The 23,924-nt window shown below is 41.7% G+C and overlaps 1 protein-coding gene across 1 annotated transcript in view; it reads right to left on the bottom strand.

Moving 5' to 3' along the window:
• LOC117462441 (cell migration-inducing and hyaluronan-binding protein-like) overlaps positions 1-23,924 on the bottom strand; it is a 96,075-nt gene that overhangs the window by 45,312 nt on the left and 26,839 nt on the right. The window contains exons 8-11 of the mRNA XM_034104684.1: positions 19,602-19,723; positions 15,456-15,603; positions 9,185-9,376; positions 1,411-1,580 (exon numbers count right to left, since the gene is read on the bottom strand). Coding sequence (XP_033960575.1) covers positions 1,411-1,580; positions 9,185-9,376; positions 15,456-15,603; positions 19,602-19,723 — 632 coding nt within the window. The remainder of the gene's footprint in view (positions 1-1,410; positions 1,581-9,184; positions 9,377-15,455; positions 15,604-19,601; positions 19,724-23,924) is intronic.

The raw sequence follows: 23,924 nt of genomic DNA, 5'->3' as shown, positions 1-23,924 counted from the left end.
ACACATAGCAACTTCTGACATTTACTAGTGAAGAAGAAGAAGAAGAAGAAGAAGAAGAAGAAGAAGAAGAAGAAGAAGAAGAAGAAGAAGAAGAAGAAGAAGAAGAAGAAGAAGAAGAAGAAGAAGAAGAAGAAGGGAGGGATGAAACCTTCTCTAATGGTCACACATGCAGAGCACAGCACACACAGTGACATTTTGTCTCTGCTTTTAACCCATCCTAGGAGTAGTGGGCTATTGCACAGCGCCCGGGAGCAATGGGGGTGAGGGGGGTGTCCGGTGCCTTGCTCAAGGGCACCACGGCAGGGCAGGAGGTGAACTGGGACCTCTCCAAGTAGCAGTCCACACTCCATATTTAGGTCTGGTCGGGGACTTAAACCGGCAACCCTACGGCTCCCAGTCCAAGCCCCTACTGACTGAGCCACTGTCGGGGTATTTATGTAAGAAAAAAAATGTGAAAATCTCTTGGGTTTCAACCACAGACCTCACTTCAGGCTTCTAATCACGAACACGTACAAAAGACCCCATTTACTTAAAGAAAAGGGAACTTGAAGTGGCAAAATGCCAACTTGTTTCCGGTTTGTAGGCCTTGTTTCTGCACCACTCTATTCCAGACCCGACCCCCGTCAGTAGATGTCCTCCACCAGCTCAGACTCTCCTCTCACCCACTCCTCAGTCCACTGCCAGATTGTCTTTGTGCCATGAGCCTTTCCAGCATTTCATTCCAAAGCCCTCCAGTCCCTGTCTTCTGCCTGGTTTTAGACCTTTGACTGTTTTCCCCCGGACTATGATTTAGCTTAGCCCTTTACCAGTTAGCCTGCCAGCATTTTTAGCATCTTTGCGCCTCTTTTTGTAAGTAAAGACTCTCTTCTTTGGGTTATGTTGTCCTTGTACTGACACTCTGGTCCTTTCCTCTCCTGTGTCTCTCTCCTGTCGCAGATTGTCAGGCTTGTACAGCTTGGATTTAATCAACCGTATTAACCATCCTTTACATTACTTTTACATTTTTTATACATCAGAACATTTAATTTTTTTATTTGAGCTTTCCACATTCAGGGACCATAAAATACTTTTTTCTTAGTTTTGTAAAAGAAACATTCAGCTTAGTCTAATTTGTAGAAAAATATCCTTATTGAGCTTCCGGAGACAACACAGACGACCTTGCTAACTGACTCAGATTGTTTGGGCAACTCAATGAACGGTGCTTCATTGAAATGCTGCCTCAGATTGTGATGCCTTATCTGCTGGAGAGAAAGCATGAATAACCATGGGTAGCGGATTTTGAAGCAGGTCTCTGCTTAGTGCTGGTTCTCAGGAAGCACACTATGACCCCCCCCCCCGGTGGGAACTGGTTCATAAGTTAGCCACCTGTTGTTTCGTTCTGTCAATTAAAAGGTTGAAACAGCAGCGTACCTTCACGTGCCCACCGAACGTGTCGAAGTCGAAGAAGTTGCAGGCCTCGTTGCCGTAGCAGCCGGGCTCCATCTCTCCACGGACCAGGATGTTACGAGTCAGCAGGCCCACCTCCGCCCTCATGTCCACCCCATCTACTTCCTCACCCATGTGGATGAACTTGGCCTTACCTTCACACACAAACACACAAACACACAAACACACCAATTGCAAAGGAGGAGGACATCATGCTGAGGCAAACATCATACAGTATATGTGCAGCTAGCACTTGTAATTATGTTGACAGACAGTAAAACCATGATTATTTTTCTACAGTTTGCACAAATTAACCATCATAAGCTACTGGTCATAACCATACTAATGAGACTGTAGCATCACAATTCTTCAGTTATGTTAGGTATTGTAAATTCTTCTTTTAAATGTCTCATTCTAGCTGAGTATCTGAAAACATGTAGGTTCTGACGGAGAAGCTAACGCTAACTAGCATTAGCTCGAGCAGCTACAGCACAGAGCTGTTCACAGTACCGTTATCATATTCACTCAGATATCCAAACTTTGTAACGCTTTACTTAAAATAGATGTATCAGTATTAGTATAAGCTGTTAGCACTTAACATAAACTAACATAAAAGACTAAAGTTCCTATCTGCATGTCAACATCATTTTAAATATTTCACTGATGACTCTTTGGTTAACTTTTTTAAATTAAATGTCTTAAAGAATTCTAACATTCCTTAAATGTCCTTTCTAATATTAGCAATGGTTATTGCCTTTCAAAGAAAGAAGAGAAAACTTGATATTTCTTCTGGCATCATCAGATCTCAGAGCCTTATCTCATGGTGAATGGCTTTGCTTTATAAAGCTAGGTAAATGTCAGGATATAAATAGAATAATGCTAAATCCTTTACTGCTTTAACCAGTTAAGCCCCGAGCCTGTTTTTCAGGTCTCAGGCTCGGAAAGGACATTCCCACAACAAATGACTATATCTTCACTTCTGAAAGGGTTACATTAATAATCTTTATTCTCAAAGCAATGATACAAATAGAATTTTTTTATTTGAAAGTAAATTCAGATTGAACACAGTAAAACAATGTAAATGATAGTGTCCGTCCAAAAAAAAACATTACTTATAGTGAAAACCACCCTTGAATGATGGGATGGTAGACTAAAAGCTTTAGGAATCCAAACTATAACATATAATTAGTACCCTGTATCAAGATTGATGCAAAACAAGTGACATGTGACCTTTTTAGAGAGATTTAGAAGAAAAAAAACACTTGACACCTCTTTTAAACCGTTAGAGCTAATAGAATCGAGGGGACGTTCCTAAAATCCATCTAAACACTACCCATTGGTGAATAGAGTGATGCGTGGCCAGAATGCCCGGAACCGGAAGCCGTCACTACACTATACACTCTCGTACATATCATAGCAGCTATATATGAAAACTCTGTTGTTGACATCAATATGATGATGGATTATCAGTAATCATTTAAAAGTGACAGAGACACATTGGATTAACCATTGGATTATCCTTCAGCAGCGTTTTTATCGTTTTAATGCCATTGAACACAACTTTCGATCAGAACAACAGCTAAGGTAAGAAGTGTTTTGCTGTTTTGGCTCCGTAAAGCTAAGTTGTTTGTCGTCTGGTTTCACATTCGCTGCCCTGAGTTTTTGTCGCACAGTGATGATACTTATACCTCTAAAATCTGTGGAATCTCAGCTTTCATGTGATACTTTGTTTGTGCAGATCCGATAAGTAATACGGTATCTCTACCGTGAGTTCTGTGCCAAGTGCGTTAGCATTTTTTCGCTCAGGGCTAATTCAGAGGCTTGGTATTACTTGTGTTTTGTTTAGCTAAAAACGGTTAATATTGCCTGATAGCTGTGTTTCTTCCCGTTAAGTGGGTATGACACATTCATAGTTTGTTAAATGTTGAAAAGCCCTCAGACGCTGTTTCTTGCAAGATGTTGCGTTTTGCTTAACTGGTTGATTAACTTCAGAGCATGTGTTCCTCACTCAGGCCCAGGTTGTAACAACCAACTGATAAATAGCCTTTGCTATCTGTCTGTGTATCTCTCTCAACTGCCTCTCAGCTCCCAGCTTCCAACAACAAAAGCAGCACACCTTCTGAGTGTGTGAATAACCTCAGGGAGTGGGGAACAGACTCCATTATCACTGTGGCACGCGGGCAGGGATTAATGAGACAGATTATAGAGAGGCGGAGATTGATAGGAGCTCTGAGGAGCGGCCTCAGGCTCATAACAACAGGATGTCCTCTGGTTGGCCAAACACTAGTGACGTCTGCAAGAGGGGGGGAAAAGGAGAGGGGGGGGGGCTTTATGGACGGATTTTTTGATGCAGCTGGGCAGGACATTTGAAGATAAATGCTGAACTCGTAAATCCAAGGCCAAAGAAACACAAACTTCACTTCTCGGTGCGTGAATCAGGAGAAGGAAGCGACAGCTTTCAGAGGACGTGTCATCTCACATTATGCTGACGCGGGGAAAAGGGTTTTTCCAAGAGACACAGACAGAAAACATTTGAATCAAACGGGAGAACAGTGAGGGCGGAAGGCTGACCTTCCTCTCTGTGAATGAGTGTATGGTTTCATACGAGCATATAGGCGTACTTTACAAATGTATTCCTTTTTAAGTGACCTGTAAAACAAAGTATTCAGTAACGTTATCCGAGTATCACAATACAAAATGTAACCTGATTACTTTACGTTACTCTTGGATTTCATAAACCTCAAATGCAATGCAAATAAATAAAAGTGTTGTTTACTTAAGTGTATTATGACAATAGAAATATGGACCTAAGAAAAGAAGAAGGCTAATATCATGTGTCCTATTTTAGGCTAGGGTTACAGAATAGTATAGTTTACAAAGCCTGCATGCGTGTCATCCTGTGTGTGTGTGTGTGTGTGTGTGTGTGTGTGTGTGTGTGTGTGTGTGTGTGTGTGTGTGTGTGTGTGTGTGTGTGTGTGTGTGTGTGTGTGTGTGTGTGTGTGTGTGTGTGTGTGTGTGTGTGTGTGTCAGTTTGAATGGGCTCAGTCAGGAACACACCGCTCTGCATGCAGGCTGAGACTTTACCTTGGCACTGAGTTAGCCCAAACACCTCCCTGACTCCAGCACAGCTCTGGGCTGACACACACACACACACACACACACACACACACACACACACACACACACACACACACACACACACACACACACACACACACACACACACACACACACACACACACACACACACACACACACACACACACACACACACACACACACACACACACACACACACACACACACACACACACACACACACACACACACACACACACACACACACACACACAGGGGCTTTTTGGGATAACATCTAGTTGCGAAGGGATCCTAGCAATAACGATGGTTTCAGTGTGCGATGCTAATCTGTTTGGGCAGATTTTTAAATGTTAAACAGATACGCACCGTGAGGTTACAGCAAGAGGGGAGGGCTCGTATTGTCTCCGCACTGGCCTTTGGTCAAGCTGAAAGGGAGTGCTCTGCTGCAGATAATGCCTCACTGAAAACAACGGCTATCTTCTGGGACGAGGTCACATTTCATTCTGTTCTTTTTCAGTGACGAGATTTCTTTTCCTTTCCAAGCCATTTCTCCGAGATGGCACAAACTACAGAAAGAGATGATACACATGTTCAAATGGAAGAGAGGCATCTTCCCGGTTGTCTGGTGACTGGACATGTTGACATTACGGTATGAGGTTATTTGAAAGCAACAATAATAATACGTTTAAATAACAAATATTAGGTTCAATATTAATATTATTGCTTTCAACTTAGGTTGAATTTGTTGAAATAATAAATGTGATTCAAATCAACAATTCGGTTTTTAGTGTGATTAGGACTCAGTGCTCTCACCAGCGCGGCACGGGTTTGATTGCCGTCGATTCCAGAAGTCAGACTGTATGGAGTTGGACACCAAAGGGTTGCTGGTTCAAGTCCAGATGGGATAAGACTGGTAGTTGGAGACGTGCCAAGGAGCCCTGGAGCAAGGCACCTCACCACCACCCGCCCCGTGGCATGACACCTCTCCATTAGTGCTTATTTCTGCCTATGATTGTAATTGTAAAATAACACCAGAGTGAAAAACTGAATTGTAATCGTGAGATTGATGAAGTGATCGATCCGCTTCACTCCATCAGAGGTCCTTCTTCCGGTGCCAGCGGCTCGGTCCAGACTGCAACAGCAGTGCAGAATTGAAGTGCTGAGTTTTTTTTATTTCTGTTTTTCAGATATGTTTTTCAATTTCTTGATGGACGAGACGGGACAGTTTGGAATGTGATATCATTGTTGTGTCTGCTTCCAGAAGAGTACGACTTGCTCATAGTCTGAGCTCGACAAGTGAACAAACATGTGCTGTAGTCTGCCAAAGTGCGTCAGAGAGAGTGTTTGAGACGAGGCGGTGAGTCCGTGTTTCTAATGCTGTGCAGGACGTGATGGAAACACATCCGGCATCACCCAGACGTTACCGGGACGACAGAGAAGTGGTACATTTCATTTCATAGCATCAGAGATGCTTTTCACTTGTATGGCCTGTTGGAGCTGGTGCCTTCAGGGGAAGGGTTTGTTCAGTGTTCATAACAAACACTTCTTTGAAATGTCTTTTATTGTTATGACGACAGTAGTTAATCTCAGAGGACTCTTCCTGTCTTCAACACTTGAACTAACATCTGTTCAAAATAAATGTATCCTTTGCATTTTCTTCTCCTACCTGCAAACTACTGGAACCAGACCGTGAGTCCTGATCCAGGATCAGATCAGAACCATGAAGCTGTGTCTTCTGTACGGCTTACAGTACCTGCATGCATTGTGTCTCACCCATTCTGCACTCTGTCAATGACCGTTAAAAGTACTACATTGAAAATAATTATAAATTGGGAAAGAGAATGATGATAAGTTGAAATCGTAAGAATTGTACATTTGATGCAGGTTTGTTGTTGTAATGCTGTAAAGAGAATCACTTCGTGAGAGAGCCTTTTGATGGAGCCTTGTCTCCTCGCTCTGATGACGGCACACACTAAGTGAGATTAAGCTGTTCTTATTCCAGCATCTCAACTCTTCTGGAACCAGCTCTGGGTGAAGGTTACCGAATGCTTTGCCATCTTCAGAAATGAATTAAGACCCAGTTTGTGAGTGATGTGCTGCGTGTTTATGTTCACGGTGCTTTTCATTAGGCCAGCTTGTTTCTGGTTTTCTTCAACCTTGTGGCGCACTTTGCATCAAAGTGTTTTTTGTACCACAAAGTTGACATTGCTTGACATTTCAATTTACTCTCCTTAAAATTAAGTCAAAATGTGTGTTTGCGAATATTGTTGCCTGAACTTCTCGAGGGTTTTGTAAGAAGCCTCACCAGTGACCTGAGATGCCCTAACAGCTCACTGCAGACCTACCTTCCAATCAAACATGTACAAACTGGTTTTTTTACACAGCCGGTTTTTATTTTAATTTGAAATGAATAAATGTGTTTACCTTGGAAAGGCAGGGGACTGACACGTGGCCCAGAAGGAAACACAAGTGCTGTCGGACAATGAGAGGTTCACACACAGCAGCAGCCTTGGCAGTGTTGTGTGTGAGCTGCTGTTCCTGTGAACACGCTGTTGCACTACCCATTACCGTGACAACAGTGCTGTCAAATAACACATGCATACCTTTCTACTGCCATTACCTGGCTGCTACTTTATTACTTTCTATTTGGTCCACCTCATTCGTACCATGCTGTTACTGACATGTATAACATCACATTTACCTAATACTGTTTCATTTATTTATTCTACTTATGTCTTTAACTGTCTCTTTGCTCAAACAATGTTATTCTGATTCTGATCAAACAGGACCGACATCATCTTCAGAGTTTCATTATCAATAATGACAAAAGAAACACATATGATATTATATAAATCAGGTCAGGTCGCCACTCTTTTATCTATTGATCTGCAACCGGCTGGATGTAGCTGAGAACTGATTCGAGGATGAGAGCAGCATGAACTTATCAGGTCAGCCTGATGTCATAGCCACATATTTAAAATAGAGAGCATCAATATTACCACTCAGTGTCTCTGCGATCAATGAACAGTGCACACCAAAAACAAACCAATAACATACACAGTATTTCTCTATCAAGGGTTTCATTTTGTTTCTCTTGACTTGTTCATTCGGGCACCAATGAAGAACCAAAGGAACTGTCCCACAACAGGAACTGTCAAAGTAGTGGCAGGTGGAAAGCACGTTTTCACACGTACAAAATGATTAGTATATATATACAGATTGTGCGAGTAAACTGCACTCTGCATACTTTGTAGCATGAGGTATTCTTAAAGCACCGAGAGCAGCTGGGCAGCCTGCTGGCAAATACTTTCATCTTCTCAAAAAATGGAGAATTAAAAAAAATCTATTTGAAAATGAAATGTCAAATTCCTGGCTGATGGGCAACAGATGCAAACAGAAGACACTGAGCTGTGGAGAGGGAGCCCACAGCAGCTGGAGCACAATGAAAGCACCACAGCTCTGTTTAAGCCCAGGAAGCGGGCCTGTTTTATATGTTCAAAAAGAACCTGATGTCCGCTCCATTAAGATGAGAGGAGCATTCCTCAGGCTCTGCACTCACTTGAAGTCTCTCCTCTCTCCCACACATGCACACTCCTGCTGCAGTGCACTCTACTGTAGCAAACAGATGTTCATGTATTGTATTAGCTCAGTCTTGCTATACAGGTGTGAACAAGCACTGTGGCATCCTCCATTAGGAGCCTCTATACAAAATCACTCTCCCCTTTAGACTCGGATTGCACTGTGAACAAAAATGTAAGTAAAAAAAGAAAAGTCAAGTAAAAAAAAACAAAACAAAGATATTCAGTTTAGAATTTGTAAAAAAGAAAAAGAAAAAAAAATCCACACTTTTGAAAAGATGGGGCTTGGGTCCGGAGATGTGATGTCAAGAATGAACACTTAGTTCCAAAAGATGCCTTAAACAAAATCTTATTTTGCTAGAGACTTGCCAACCTATTATAAGATACACAACATGTTATCAGTGGCATCAGGGCCTTCAAGGTATTCAGAGAATACCCCGGAACACTCAGATAAAACAAACAACATTTTTATTTAATTATATAAATAAAATGTATATAAAATGAATAAATGAGAATGGTATCCGTGTTGTTGATCTGTGATATTACAGTGTTACGTTGATTTGTGTGTCCTTCTCGGACCATGCACTACGCTTTTCAGTGGTTTTGTGTTAGAAAAGAAAGCAACCAATCAGATCTTGTTCTGGGTCTCTGGGTAGAATATCCTTCAACCAAGGTATTCTACATCCTTGATAGAATGCCCTGGCCGTTGCACTGACGGAGGCGGGGGGTGTGTGTGTCTACAGAAGGTCCAGTTGTGATAGACACAGTTCGCCACTGCATGTTATATATATATATATATATATATATATATATATATATACGTATATCATATACAGCAATACTCTCCGCTCTCTTCCACACAAACCTCACACAGGTAAACACCTGATTATATTCTCTAAGAGTGCCGCCGATATCCATGTGACCCAACTAACTAATTAACATGAAACCCCCTTGTTGTTATATCTGTTTGTGTATGAATGAAACAAACATATAGCCTTTTCCTGACAGGTCTAGTTGGCATACAGCTCTGATGGCAGATCCAGGATCAGCCCTGTATTCTCACACATTGCTGGTTCTCTTACCTTGGACCTTGACCTGGCTGGATGTGCAGGTTGAGCAGGGCATCAGGCTGAACTCCTCCGCCTGGTGCATGGAGTAGTCTGTGCTGGCGACCACTACCCGGTCCCCGGACCTCCAGCCCTGCGCTTCGTCCCCCAGCTCCAGGATGCTGCTGTTGGACAACATGTCGATGGAGACGGAGGCCTGAGGACGAACTGCAGGGGAGACGGTGAGAGTTAGAGACACACAACGCAGCTGACACACACACTGCTAAATACACACAGCCTACACAGACACACACAGCAACACCAGTCCATATTAAAAGATTGAATCCTATCTCAAAGTCCATGGCTCATTCCACATATACATCTCCTCACTGCTGACACAGCACTTAATTGCTGTCAATCAAATGAGTACTCCTGGACTACTGAAAAGCACACTTGGTAGAGGCTGGCAGCATATACAGTGGGGCAAAAAAGTATTTAGTCAGCCACCAATTGTGCACGTTCTCCCACTTAAAAAGATGAGAGGCCTATAATTTGCATCCTAAGTACACTTCAACTATGAGAGACAGAATGGGGGGAAAGAATCCAGGAAATCACATTGTAGGATTTGTAATGAATTAATTGGTCAATTCCTCGGTACAATAAGTATTTGGTCACCTACAAACAAACAAGATTTCTGGCTCTCACAGACCTGTAACTTCTTCTTTAAGAGCCTCTTCTGTCCTCCACTTGTTAACTGTATTAATGGCACCTGTTTGAACTCGTTATCAGTATAAAAGACACCTGTCCACAACCTCGAACAGTCACACTCCAAACTCCACTATGGCCAAGACCAAAGAGCTGTCAAAGGACTCCAGAAACACAATGGTAGACCTGCACCAGGCTGGGAAGACTGCATCTGCAATAGGTAAGCAGCTTGGTGTGAAGAAATCAACTGTGGGAGCAATTATTAGAAAATGGAAGACATACAAGACCACTGATAATCTCCCTCGATCTGGGGCTCCACGCGAGATCTCACCCCGTGGGGTCAAAGTGATCACAAGACCGGTGAGCAAAGATCCCAGAACCACACGGGGGGACCTAGTCAATGACCTGCTGAGAGCTGGGACCAAAGTAACAAAGGCTACCATCAGTAACACACTACGCCGCCAGGGACTCAAATCCTGCAGTGCCAGACGTGTCCCCCTGCTTAAGCCAGTCCATGTCCAGGCCCGTCTGAAGTTTGCTAAAGAGCATTTAGATGATCCAGAAGAGGATTGGGAGAATGTCATATGGTCAGATGAAACCAAAATAGAACTTTTTGGTAAAAACTCAACTAGACGTGTTTGGAGGAGAAAGAATGCTGAGTTGCATCCAAAGAACACCTACTGTGAAACATGGGGGTGGAAACATCATGCTTTGGGGCTGTTTTTCTGCAAAGGGACCAGGACGACTGATCCGTGTGAAGGAAAGAATGAATGGGGCCATGTATCGTGAGATTTTGAGTGACAACCTCCTTCCATCAGCAAGGGCATTGAAGATGAAACGTGGCTGGGTCTTTCAGCATGACAATGATCCCAAACACACCGCCCAGGCAACAAAGGAGTGGCTTCGTAAGAAGCATTTCAAGGTCCTGGAGTGGCCTAGCCAGTCTCCAGATCACAACCCTATAGAAAATCTTTGGAAGGAGTTGAAAGTCCGTGTTGCCCAGCGACAGCCCCAAAACATCACTGCTCTAGAGGAGATCTGCATGGAGGAATGGGCCAAAATACCAGCAACACTGTGTGAACACCTTGTGAAGACTTACAGAAAACGTTTGACCTCTGTCATTGCCAACAAAGGGTATATAACAAAGTATTGAGATGAACTGGATTTTTCTCATTTTGTCTCTCATAGTTGAGGTGTACCTAGGATGAAAATTACAGGCCTCTCATCTTTTTAAGTGGGAGAACTTGTGGCTGACTAAATACTTTTTTGCCCCACTGTATATTGGGGCGCAGTCACCGTGTAAAATCAGCCTTTACTCAATATCTTTAAGACGAATTAACTATTCCTCTACTTTGACTAGAAATCCAGTAGTCACATAAAGAAGCACCATCATTCTGCCCACAATGTGTTAACCAAAGGTACAATAAGTAAGCAGCAACAAGCCCAAACTAAAAAAGTGGAACAAAAAAGAAACAAGGTTCAAGCGGGGCAGGATTGACTACTAAACTGACTACATTTGTAAGGTCAGAGGGGACAGTGTTATAAGTGAACAGCTGAAAAGAAACAGGAGAATTCATGCAAACATGCAGAGGGATACAAAGAACGCTTCCAATTCCAACATGACATTTGCTCCGGCCACCTGCATCTTGACCTTTAGAGGACATAGTGAGATCCTGTAGTCGCCCACTATTTGGCACTTACTCAGTAGTAAAACTATTTTTACAACTGAAAGGTTCTGTTATGTCTGTTGACATGGACACCACCCGAGATACTTCCCAAAAAGAGCTGCTGAGCCAAGTGAAAGGATATCTGACTATACAACCCAGTCTCACGGTATTTCATGTTATAGTCACGACATGTAATCTATTGATTCGTGTTCACCAACACGATTTCCCCCTTTTTTTCGTGTCACACACAACGGTTTTAAAAGCAATGCATTTCTATTGGTAGTATGTTTCGTGCCTGCAGCACGTCTTTTTGTCCGTTCGGGTCTTGGAAGACCGGAAGCTGTGGGGTTCATAAAAACATGTTCTTACTCAATATCAAGCCACGATTATTGTTTTTATTTTAAATCGTATAATGTCGGACTTTTTTTTCCGTCCGTGAGGAAAAGAAATGGCTCAGAGCCTCAGAATACTGAAATCTGTATTTTTCAAATATTTTTTTCCTTCTAATTTGTTATTCTTTTCTAAATAACACACTGTTATTTACTCAACAATAACACACAATTATCCTTGTTTTTATTTATTTGTTTGATTCTATAATATTGGGCTTTTTTGCCGTCCGTCAGGAACTGAATTTCAAAATGCCACCGAAACTGAATACGTGATGTGGATCATAAATATATCAGCAATTAAACAACATCTTCAATTTCTCTTCACACAATATGTCTCCTTGCAGTATCAATATTAATTCGGCTGACTTTTATATTTGATCTAATTGGTAGATAGGTAGCGGATCACAGCTGATATTAAGATGTAAGATATATTAAGATATTACTGATTTCCTTTGAATATAAGAATGTAAATACTGAGTTAAGAGAATAGTCAGGGGTTGTGGGGGATGGGAGACACATCTATGGAATCACAATTGCAATAGCTTACCATTAAATGATGGATATACCTTTCTGTCTATGATGTTTTACAAATCAGATATTAATGTGTAAAGTAAAACATGTCAAATAATATAGCAATATCCTGTAACATTGTGTAAACATGAATAAAACTACACATCTTCAGATGTTATACATAAGTGTCCTACACTAATAATAAAAAGTATAATTTGTTGTGTTAACGCTTTAAACTTGACCGTTTTTTAACCCGCACCGCATATTGGTGAAAGCACGTTATTGAATTTGTTTGTTGAATAAGTTATATTTGATGAAAAAAATATTAAGAGTAAATACAAAATAGGGGGAAAGTAGAAGGTCAATGATAGAAAGATAGAATATAAAATATCAAGAAGATACTGTAAGTGATCTCTACAATAAAAAAGTTTAGTGCAGGATGCACAAAGATATTAATAGGAGGAGGTGCAAAACAGAAAAACGGATTAACCTTTATTTAAACATTAAATAATACTTTAGGTTAAGGTCTTCTTCTTCTTCTTCTTCTTCTTCTTCTTCTTCTTCTTCTTCTTCTTCTTCTTCTTCTTCTTCTTCTTCTTCTTCTTCTTCTTCTTCTTCTTCTTCTTCTTCTTCTTCTTCTTCTTCGGGGCTATCTATCTACAGATAAATATTAAGCCTGACAAAGTACTTAAAGTCTAATATATTGCTTTCCTGCAAAGTTAACTATGTTGAAGCACTTATTTTAACTGATATTATACATATGTATTATACTCTTATAAGATGTATGTAGATAGAATAAGAAATGTGCAGAATATGACAGTTTAATGGTGGAGGTGCACACATATTGATAGATGTCTTGTAATGCACTGTTGAGGAACCTGCGACCCAAGTTTGCCATCATTGCATAACTACACTATAGTTGTGTATATGATATGTCAATAAACCTTAGAAAACCTTGAAATCTTGAAATGGATGTGCAAAATAGCCATTATATACAGTTTTTAACTATTAACTATTAGTAGAGAATAACGAGTAATGAATATACTTTATAGAGATCTGCAGATAAATGGTCAAGCACCAACTATCAAATATCTCTCCTGATTGTTGGCACTTGACAATCACCTTCCCTGAATTTTCCCTTTCGGAGCTGGACCCGTTTGAGTCCAGTTTTGGTTAGTCTGCCGTGGTTTCATTCCATTTCATAGAGCTGTTTGATGCTCGGCGTAACCTTGGCGCATTGCCACTCCAACATCCAATCACAGAGCTTGAAGATTAATCACAGGGTTTGTCAAGCAAAGAGACTGTGGTCCCAAACGATAGCTGAGGATTATGTACCCATTATGGGATTCTGTTATTTCATATAGTGTCTTCGGCCATCCTAAACTCATTCTCCGAATCGAAGGGGGAAAACACAAAAGCATTGTACACAATTTAAACCAATCAATGTTGTGTAATTAACAAGGATAAACTGCATTACTATGCAAACTTCGAGACCCGAAATACTGTTTTCACCCCAAGCTGTTGCCTGGCACCGCAATTCTGTTGATAGTTATTTCATATCGCATTAACACCATATCCCAACGTGCATTGCGGCTAAAACATCCAATCACCGAGCTTCAACCAGTGCTAAGGATCTTGGGTAATCAGTTCAGTGGGTGTGTGGTGTGTATCGCCTACGTCTGTTTCCGGTGACTTTGTTTTTGAAATTCAGTTCCTGACGGACGGCAAAACAGCCCGATATTATAGAATTAAACAAATAAATAAAGACAAGGATAATTGTGTGTTATTGTTGAGTAAATAACAGTGTTATTTAGAAAATAATAACAAATTAGAAGGAAAAATATATTTAAATAATACATATTTCAGTATTTTGAGGCCCTGAGCCATTTCTTTTCCTCACGGACGGCAAAAAAAGTCCGACATTATACGATTTAAAATAAAAAAAATAATCGTGGCTTGATATTGAGTAAGAACATGTTTTTATGAACCACAGTTCGGTCGAGTCTTCCAAGACCCGAACGGACAAAAAGACGTGCTGCAGGCACAAAACATACTACCAATAGAAATACATTGCTTTCTAAAATCGTTCTGTGTGACACGAAAAAAAGGGGGAAATGGTGATGGTGAACACGAATCAATAGATTAAATGTTGTGACTATAACACAAAATGCCGTGAGACTGGGTTGGACTATACAGATGGAAAAAACAAGATCGCCAAAAATATCTTGATAGACTTTTGAGAAACAACTGTATAAAATCAAACAATGTTTTTCCTAGAAGTAGTAGGTGACTCATTCAATTCCCCGGCCTGATCCAGGGGGCGCCAGAGATATGTGTGGCTTCTCTTTTGGAGCGCTGTCATCTGGTCCATCTGTAGTGGTGCAGGGTTATTGTGGAGTGATGAATGTGTTGTACTCATTGACATGAACGATCACAGCACTCTCCACATAACACACACATACACACACAAGCATCTGGCCCATACAGAGGCCGGGTCTCTCAGTTGGTTTGGAGCGGTGCCTTTTGTGTGGCAACCAGAGCAGCCTCCACACACTCTCTGGAGGGCTCATGTCTGTATATTAATAAAACGTCGATCAGCTTAAGCTCTCTTTAAAAAAAAGTGTGCACCCGCCAACCATGAATGCAGCTTGTTGCAGTTGTTCTTGCTAGATTTGTACTATTTTAAACTTTGAACTTTCTCCTTTTAGGTTACTTAATTAGTTATTTTTCTATCAATAAGTTATATTAGTAACTTATTAAACTTTCATGTTTCATGCCATTGTTGTGCATTCACGCCACTTGCTGCCATGTTTACACCAGGGACAGCTAATCATGCTAAAGCCTGCTAGCATGGCAGTCTGTACAACGACTATTCTCACTCCAATCTGGAGAAGGACACAGAGGATGCTGGGGACGCAAAGAGACGCAGGAGGAGAGCTGGGTCCAGATGTATGGAGAAAAGACAGGAAATGTGTGTAAAAGCTCATGCAGACACAAACTGTACTCATACACACAGACAGTAAGTCATGAATGTACCCAGTTTTCCACAGAGGAAGCGGACTCTGTAGTTGCGACAGAGGCCATGAGTCTGGTCCTTGTTGAGGCAGACGAAGCCGTAGTCCTTATCATTCTTGTGGATCACATCTCCCGTTTGGTTGGCCGCTATGCCATCAAGGGTCTCAGCCTGGACAAAGTAAAGATGAACCAAAGATTAATATAGATACTTCTGGCACGAAACAATAGATGATGTGACACACCAATGGTATTGTAAGTGAAGGTGTTCCTTAAGATGACAGGAACATCTCAGAATGTGGGGAAATAAACTCGTCTATAGCTCTAGGGTTGGACAGAGAGATGTCTGGCCACTTGGCTTCAGGACAAATCTTTTTTCAGACATCTGGTATTTGTCTAGTGTAAGGCTTATTAGTTGGGCAACAGCAGGAGTTTCACAAAGACGAGCACTGAAGGTTAGGGATCACGATCCATATGCCTGGACACAAGAATCACTTTCAATCCTGCACGCAGAAGTTCTGCAACATTGCAACACAAAGCCCAGCCATTTCCGCACAGTTGGCCCTCACTCACATTTGGTCATTATTTCAAACTACTTACAAGGTACTGGGATTTAATGGCCGACTTTTTTGTAATTTTGATGTGTTCGTATGTATTGTGATATATGTTTCCTGTTTTTACATAGCATATCATTTAACACTATTTGAAGATGGATGGTACAATTGTTAATATTAAGACAAAAAATGGTCAGTTCCTTGAATATAAAATTAAAGATACATTTTGTTAAATTAATCCAACAATACATGAAAAAAGGTTTATGGCAGTATAGTGCTTATTAAAACCTGCTCAATGTTGGCACCCTTATCTTGTGAATTGAGGTTGAATGCTGTGGTGTTTCTGTTACGTCTGGATGGTTTTTGCTTGTTGTTGTTGGCCTGTGAGTCACAGTGGAAATGATTTGGATGGTGCTAGCTAATGGCCTGCTTGCTCTTGTGTTGTGCACAGAGCCGTGCTGAACACACTGGCTTTTTCCTCGGCTCCTTTGTTCTGGAGCCAACATTTGTGCAGAGCACAGCATGGCATGATTGCTACTGTATATGTCAAATTAGCAAGCAAGCCCAAAGTTGTCTATCAACACCTGGCCTGTTGTCACAAAATTGTATAATTTTGTGGATGAGTGTCCTATATCCAATCCAACTTGCACAACATTTTACTACTGGTGAATTTACATTCCAATTCAAAATTGCTCTTTTCCAGGAAAACTGTGGCCTCATTGCAACCCAGCATAATGTCATCCATGTGTTACATACATGGATATGTTACAAGATACAGCATGGCACTATACAAAATATTGTTAAAGAACTTGCAGGTTTGAGACACCAGTGAATAAATGTGTAGGAAAATGATGTATACACTAGATTTTCAAAAAGATATACAGAAATATACACAACAGTGACATCTGGCGTCGTTTTTGTAAGACATTTTTACTTCCGCATAAAAAAAGCCTCCCCACGTGACCTCCCGCGTGTGACGTGACATGGGGGAGAGCGGCCGGTCTAACTATGAATAAACATGGATCACAATGCTAGTTTTGACACAGGTTGAAAATAGGTGCTAGGCGTCCAAGAGACCAGGAGCAGCCAAGGATTAGAAGAAATAACGGCCATCGGAGAGAAATGGAGCTGTGGTGTGAGGAGAACCAGTGGAGAACAGGACAGCTGTCTTGGTGAGTGACCGGCGTTAGCTACAGTTAATGTTAGCTACAGTTAATGTTAGCTACAGTTAATGTTAGCTACAGTTAATGTTAGCTAACATCAGTCACATCACAACATTGTAAAGTTAGCTATCATATATATCAGGCTATAACTAAAGTAGTATTGATAATATAGTAACGTTACTGGCAGGACTGTTGATACTGATCCATAACAGAAGCTAATGAGCAAGTATCAGCGGTATCCGATGGGGAGAGGAGCGAACCCCTCTTCGCTCCTCTCTCTCTCCCCTCCGGTACACAGCACCGTAAGACGTAGTGTGGAGTTGCATTAGGTAACGTGAGATACGGCTGATACTTGCGCATTAGTTTCTGTTATGGATCAGTATCAACAGTCCTGTGATGTGACTGACATTAGCTAACATTACCTGTAGCTAACGCCGGTCACTCACCAGGACAGAGCCCTGTTCTCCACTGATTCTCCTCACACCACAGCTCCCTCCGGGAGAGAGAGGAGCGAAGGGGGGAGAGAGAGAGGAGCAAAGGGGGGAGAGAGAGATAAGCGAAGGGGGGAGAGAGAGAGAGAGAGGAGCGAAGGGGGGAGAGAGAGAGGAGCGAAGGGGGGAGAGAGAGGAGCGAAGGGGGGAGAGAGAGGAGCGAAGGGGGGAGAGAGAGAGGAGAGGAGCGAAGGGGGGAGAGAGAGAGGAGCGAAGGGGGGAGAGAGAGAGGAGCGAAGGGGGTAGAGAGATGTAATGCGGTTTCCTGATAAACGTTTTGTTTGATAGGCCTCAGCTGTGGAGAGTATGTGCTGCAGGGAGGTGGATGCACCTCGCACAACGCACCCAGGAACGAAAACTAGCTCCGGTCCTTTTCCTGTGAGGGAAACTGTGGACTCGATGTCCTGACAGGCTCACCATGATTACAGATGGTGAAATGCAATGTAAAATTACCGAAAAAATACCAGCTCACTAAATCACAACCGCTCAAACCAACTACAAACTGCTACCGCGGATTGGGCAGAGAAGAAGTCCGAGAAAGTTGCCCCCCCATGTGACCATTGGTCTCGATATGCGCTGCTCAATATGGTCCTAATAAGGCCACAAGAATAATAATAATAATAATAATAATAATTCTCCCATAATAACACTTAACAAATATGATTCTGATGTACAAGACTTGAAACTATAAGGGTTAATTGTGTCTAAATAACAAATAATAATAAATATATTACAGTAAATTACACAAGTGATGTCTGCCACACCCATGTAAATGAATAGGGAGGATTATACATTTGTATTATGATACTGTTGCACAGCCATAAGCAGCAGCAGCAGCAGCAGTAGCAGCTAGAGCTCAGCACAGCTTCCTGGAGGACCTGTGGGGTGGGGGGCTGTGTGGGCAGACCTGGCCCAGCTGCTTATCTCCATGCAGGCTGCCAGCTGCTCCATGGTGCCAGCCTGGGTCTGGACCCTGCCATGGTGTCCAACAGCACAGCGATGGTGGCTGGCTCTGATGGTCAGCTGACCAGATGGACAGACCTACACCAACTGAACCGGACTCAGGAGGAGCTGGAGCTTCTTGTTGCTACACGGATGAGATACACCACTTATTATAAGTAAGTACAGTGTTTGCCGTAGGTCAAACCACACTTGTTGTTACCTTGGCGTAGCAAGTTAAAGAGGCCCCATTGTACTTTTGGGGACTTCCCTCTCCTGTAGTGTGTTCGGTGTTGAAGCATATAAATGGTCTGCAAAGGCTGAAATCCCTGTGTTCCATCCAGAGGGAGTGTTCTCTCCCACACACTCTTTCTTTGCTTCATTTGTTCTGTTAATTCAGCAGGTGAACCTATATGTTTATAAAATAGTGTGAGCTTAATTGTGTGTATTAAACTAAAACGGAGCATTTCCTGTCAGCTCAGATTGACATGGTCCTTATAAAACAATGACTTTGTCCCTTTGTCCCTGCTTTATAGCAGACCTTATTACCTTAGTGGCTGCATATATAATTATGTTAGCATTGCAATGGGTCCCCCGACAAAAAGCGATGGTATTTCCCCATTGGACCTCGGTTTATTGCAGAAAATAAGCTTTGTGGCAAACATACCTTTATCATACTCAACACGTTTTCTTTAACAGTTGAATCGCCAGGATTAAAAAGCTAACGTCAGGCTATGAAGGAACGACACCACAGCTGGGCTGCTGTGCACCACCGCTAAGCTAAAGGCAGTAGTCTCCTTTAGTAACTGAAGTACGTGACAACCTCTTCAGCTTGTGACAGACATTCTTTTGCAGACCTCTATTGCAGCTGAACAATCTTTTTACCTTGTCAATGTCAGGGTTAGAACCTCATTCTTGCTAAGACTACCAACAGGCCCAAATATATGAGCAGGCAGGGCCCAGAGTCAGTTGATTTTAAAATGTTACACACACATGTATATGCACTTGTAGTAAGAGATGTACCTGGATGTCGAGAGGATTGCTGCACAGTTTGTCTGGGTGAGCCTCGTGCAGGTCGGACACTTTCTCCCAGTCTCCAGATCCCCTCTCATCGTCCCTGTCAAACCACTCTGTCCACTCTGCCTCTGTGACACACGCACATGCACACACACACATGCACACAAACACACAATGTAACATCGAGTAATAAAATACTATGATACAAGTAAATGTCCTGAATTCTTTAGCAACAGTGTTGGCATCACAAATATTTCAAACACAAATTGATTATGCAGTATGGCCCTTTTCAAAATCGTACATATTAAATTATTACATTCAAAATATTGATTCTTTAAAGGTGGGGTAGGTACGTTTCAGAAACCGGCTCGAGATACACTTTTTGTTATATTGCATGGAATGCTCTTAACATCCGATAGCAATGAATATCTGAAGTGCTTTGACAAAAATCCATACAAACATTTCATCTGTAGAAGCCGTAATACTGTAAAAAGTACAACCAATTGGATGGCCTACCTGCCTGTCAGCCTTCCATCTGTGCACAAACTTATCTCGTGCCCTCATTGGTCATGTGCGCGTTCGTGTGTGTTGGAGGAGGGTCTCTGTAAGGAAGTGGCAGATTTTCTCCGGCTGTGTATTTTCAAATTCTAGCGATCTCTAGCCGGTTTCTCAAACTTACCTACCCCACCTTTAATGTTGATGCCAAACTTCATAAATGTGGCCTTTATTTAAATTACTTGTAATAATGCTGGGTACCTTAAAGGTGGGGTAGGTAAGTTTGAGAAACCGGCTCGAGATACACTTTGTGTTATATTCCATGGAATGCTCTAACATCCCGATAGCAATGAATATCTGAAGTGCTTTGTGGAATCTCTGGAAGCCGTGGTGCTGTAAAAAGCACGACCAATCATCTGCCTCGGCCCGGCTAAAGTAACTGGATGGCCTACCTGCCTGTCAGCCTTCCATCTGTGCACACACTTATCTCGTGCCCTCATTGGTCATGTGCGCGTTCGTGTGTGTTGGAGGAGGGGCTCTGTGAGGAAGTCTGAAGGAAGTGGCAGATTTTTTCCGGCTGTGTATTTTCAAATTCTAGCGCACTCGAGCTGGATTCTCCTAAATTACCTACCCCACCATTAACCCCTCATTACACATATTAATTGATTTGTTGATTTATATTTTAAATCAGGATAATTATACATCTGCAAAGTAGCTATAACTAAAGTGAGGGAAAAGAAAGAAATTGGAGTATTGTAATGGAGTAAAAGTATGAAGTAGCATGAGATAAAAATAGGTAAAGTACATGTACCTAAAATGGTTCAAGTGCAGTACTTGAGTTAATGTACTTTGTAACATTCCACCACTGCTGCCACTTCAGTGGTCAGAGAGTGAAGTGGAACATATTAGACTAATGTGAGTGGAGGCTCTGACTTGTAGTCCATTGTAGCTGTCAGAGAGCATTTGTAGCACAGTAATTGAACGGCTTTCTCCTCCCATCATGCTCTCTGTCTGCTGCCACACCGGGAATGCACAATTGACTGGCTAGAATTTCAATCTGATGTTCACTCACTCACACACTCACACACACACACACACACACACACACACACACACACACACACACACACACACACACACACACACACACACACACACACACACACACACACACACACACACACACACACACACACACACACACACACACACACACACACACACACACACACACACACACACACACACACACACACACACACACACACACACACACACACACACACACACACACACACACACTATGTCTACATCTCCATACGTGCCCATATTTAGATACTGGCAGTTTAATGAAATCTCTGCTATCTGATGGGAGATGAGAAGAATCTAATTGGAATCAGCTTTGAGCCGCTGGTAAAGGAGGGGTCAGTAACAGCATAGCGGGGTGTGAGGTAGACGTATTGATGCGAAAACGATTTGCCGATGATATCACCAAATGTGATCAACTACTGCTCAGTGAGAATTTATAGAGCCCCAGTGAGATGATGGAACAAGGGTTTAATTTTCCTGAGTCTGTACAGTTATTTATATTCTGCATTTGAATCCCCATCTCTGAAAGGAAGCTACAGACGATTGATTATTATTTGTGTGATCCTCCCATGGGGCATATGTTATGAGACACATCCATCACACACTACAACAAATGACTGGGGGAGTAATGGATTACAGGTAATGGGATTACGTAATCACGATACAGTTACGTAAATTAAATGCGTAATCAGATTACTGGTAATTTCTTTTTAAATGGGGATTTCTAGTATAAACCTAATGTTTTGAAATACAACACAATTGGAAATAAAGATCAATATTATTATTATTATAGTTAGACATTCACTGCCCCAATCATTTTTGAGCAGAGTTTTAATTTACAGTCTGTTTTATTTTAAACATATATATTTTTGAATTTGAACCGGTAGGTCGACACCTGCTTTATTAACCATTATTTTTATTTTGCTTTTAATTCATGTATTAAACTAAAACAGCATTTGTTAACCTTATTATTCTGTAGGCCTAGCGTATTTTTGATACTAAATACCTTTTTTTTAAGTTCACATTGTTCTGTTGTTTTACATAATCCTCAGACAAGGGACTTGTCTCTATTCTTGTTTTGCTCGATCTCAGTGCTGCATTTGATACTATCGACCATGATATCTTATTGCAAAGACTAGAGCACTTAGTTGGCATACAGGGAACTGCTTTAGGCTGGTTTAGGTCCTATCTATCTGAACGCTCTCAGTTTGTACGTGTCAACGATGAATCTTCCACGCAAACCAAAGTTAGCCATGGAGTGCCACAGGGCTCAGTGCTCGGACCTATTTGGTTCACATTATATATGCTTCCGTTAGGCAATATTATAAGGAATCATTCTGTACATTTCCACTGTTATGCGGATGATACTCTCAACTATATTTATCAATCAAGCCTGATGAAATTAATTATCTAAATAAAATTCAAGACTGCCTCAAGGACTTCAAAACGTGGATGACCTTAAAGTTTTTGATGTTAAACACGACCAAAACTGAAGTTATTGTACTTGGCCCGAAGAATCTACGAACCAAATGATCTAAAGATATACTAACTATGAATGGCATTAATTTGGCCTCCAGTCAGACTGTAAGGAATCTTGGAGTTATATTTGATCAGGATTTATCCTTTAACGCCCACATAAAATCAATTTCAAGGACCGCCTACTTCCATCTACGTAACATTGCAAAAATCAGGCATATCTTGCCTCAAAACGATGCAGAGAAACGACTCCATGCATTTGTTACTTCAAGGCTGGATTATTGTAACTCTTTATTATCAGGGAGTACCAAGAAGTCAGTCAAGGCGCTTCAGCTGATTCAAAATGCTGCGGCTCGTGTACTAACCAGAGTTAGGAAAAGGGACCACATTACTCCTGTTCTGGCTGCCTTACACTGGCTCCCTATAGAACACGACACCATTGGTAGATGTAAGTGCTCTTATATCCTAAAATCGTTTTAAATATTGCCAGTTTTGAATGATTTTAATAGTTTGTTTTACTTCGCATATTGACTGGCTAAAGTGCCATTTTATTTGTGTTTTACAGCTGTATTTGTCTGCCTGTCATGTCTGTGTAACTTTGTACATGCTGCCCTTCTTGGCCAGGTCGCTCTTAGAAAAGATATTTTAATCTCAATGAGTCTTTTACCTGGTTAAATAAAGGATATATATATAACACAGAATAGAATTTAAAATTCTTCTTCTCGCCTACAAAGCCCTTAATGGGCAGGCGCCATCTTACCTTAAAGAACTCATTATACCCTACTGTCCTACTAGGGCATTGCGTTCCAAGAATGCAGGGTTGTTGGTTGTTCCTAGAGTCTCTAAAAGTACAATGGGAGCCAGAGCCTTTTCTTAACAAGCTCCACATTTGTGGAATCAGCTTCCAGTTTGTGTTCGGGCGGCAGACACCCTATCCGTTTTTAAGAGTGCGCTTAAGATCTTCCTTTTTGATAAAGCTTATAGTTAGGGCTGATTAGATTCAGCCCCTAGTTTTGCTGATATAGGCTTAGTTTGTCGGGGGACATCTTACTTCTTCCTTCTCTCCGTCTATACCTGTGTCCTCTCATGTTCCCATTAACCCAGCTTCCCCAAATTTCTTTCTTTTTGGTGTCTATATACGCCGGGATCCGGAGTCATGGATGATCCTGCGGTCCTGGATCGCGAGCCCTGGATCTTGAGTCGTGGCTGTGGTCCTGGATGGATATCCTCGTGGATTCATCTTCCTATTATACACACATGCATTTCCAA

This window comes from Pseudochaenichthys georgianus, chromosome 3, assembly GCF_902827115.2.
Source record: "Pseudochaenichthys georgianus chromosome 3, fPseGeo1.2, whole genome shotgun sequence".
In the NCBI taxonomy this organism is placed as follows: domain Eukaryota; kingdom Metazoa; phylum Chordata; class Actinopteri; order Perciformes; family Channichthyidae; genus Pseudochaenichthys; species Pseudochaenichthys georgianus.
Note: the sequence above shows the minus strand (reverse complement) of the source record. Positions and strands in the feature narration are given on the sequence as shown.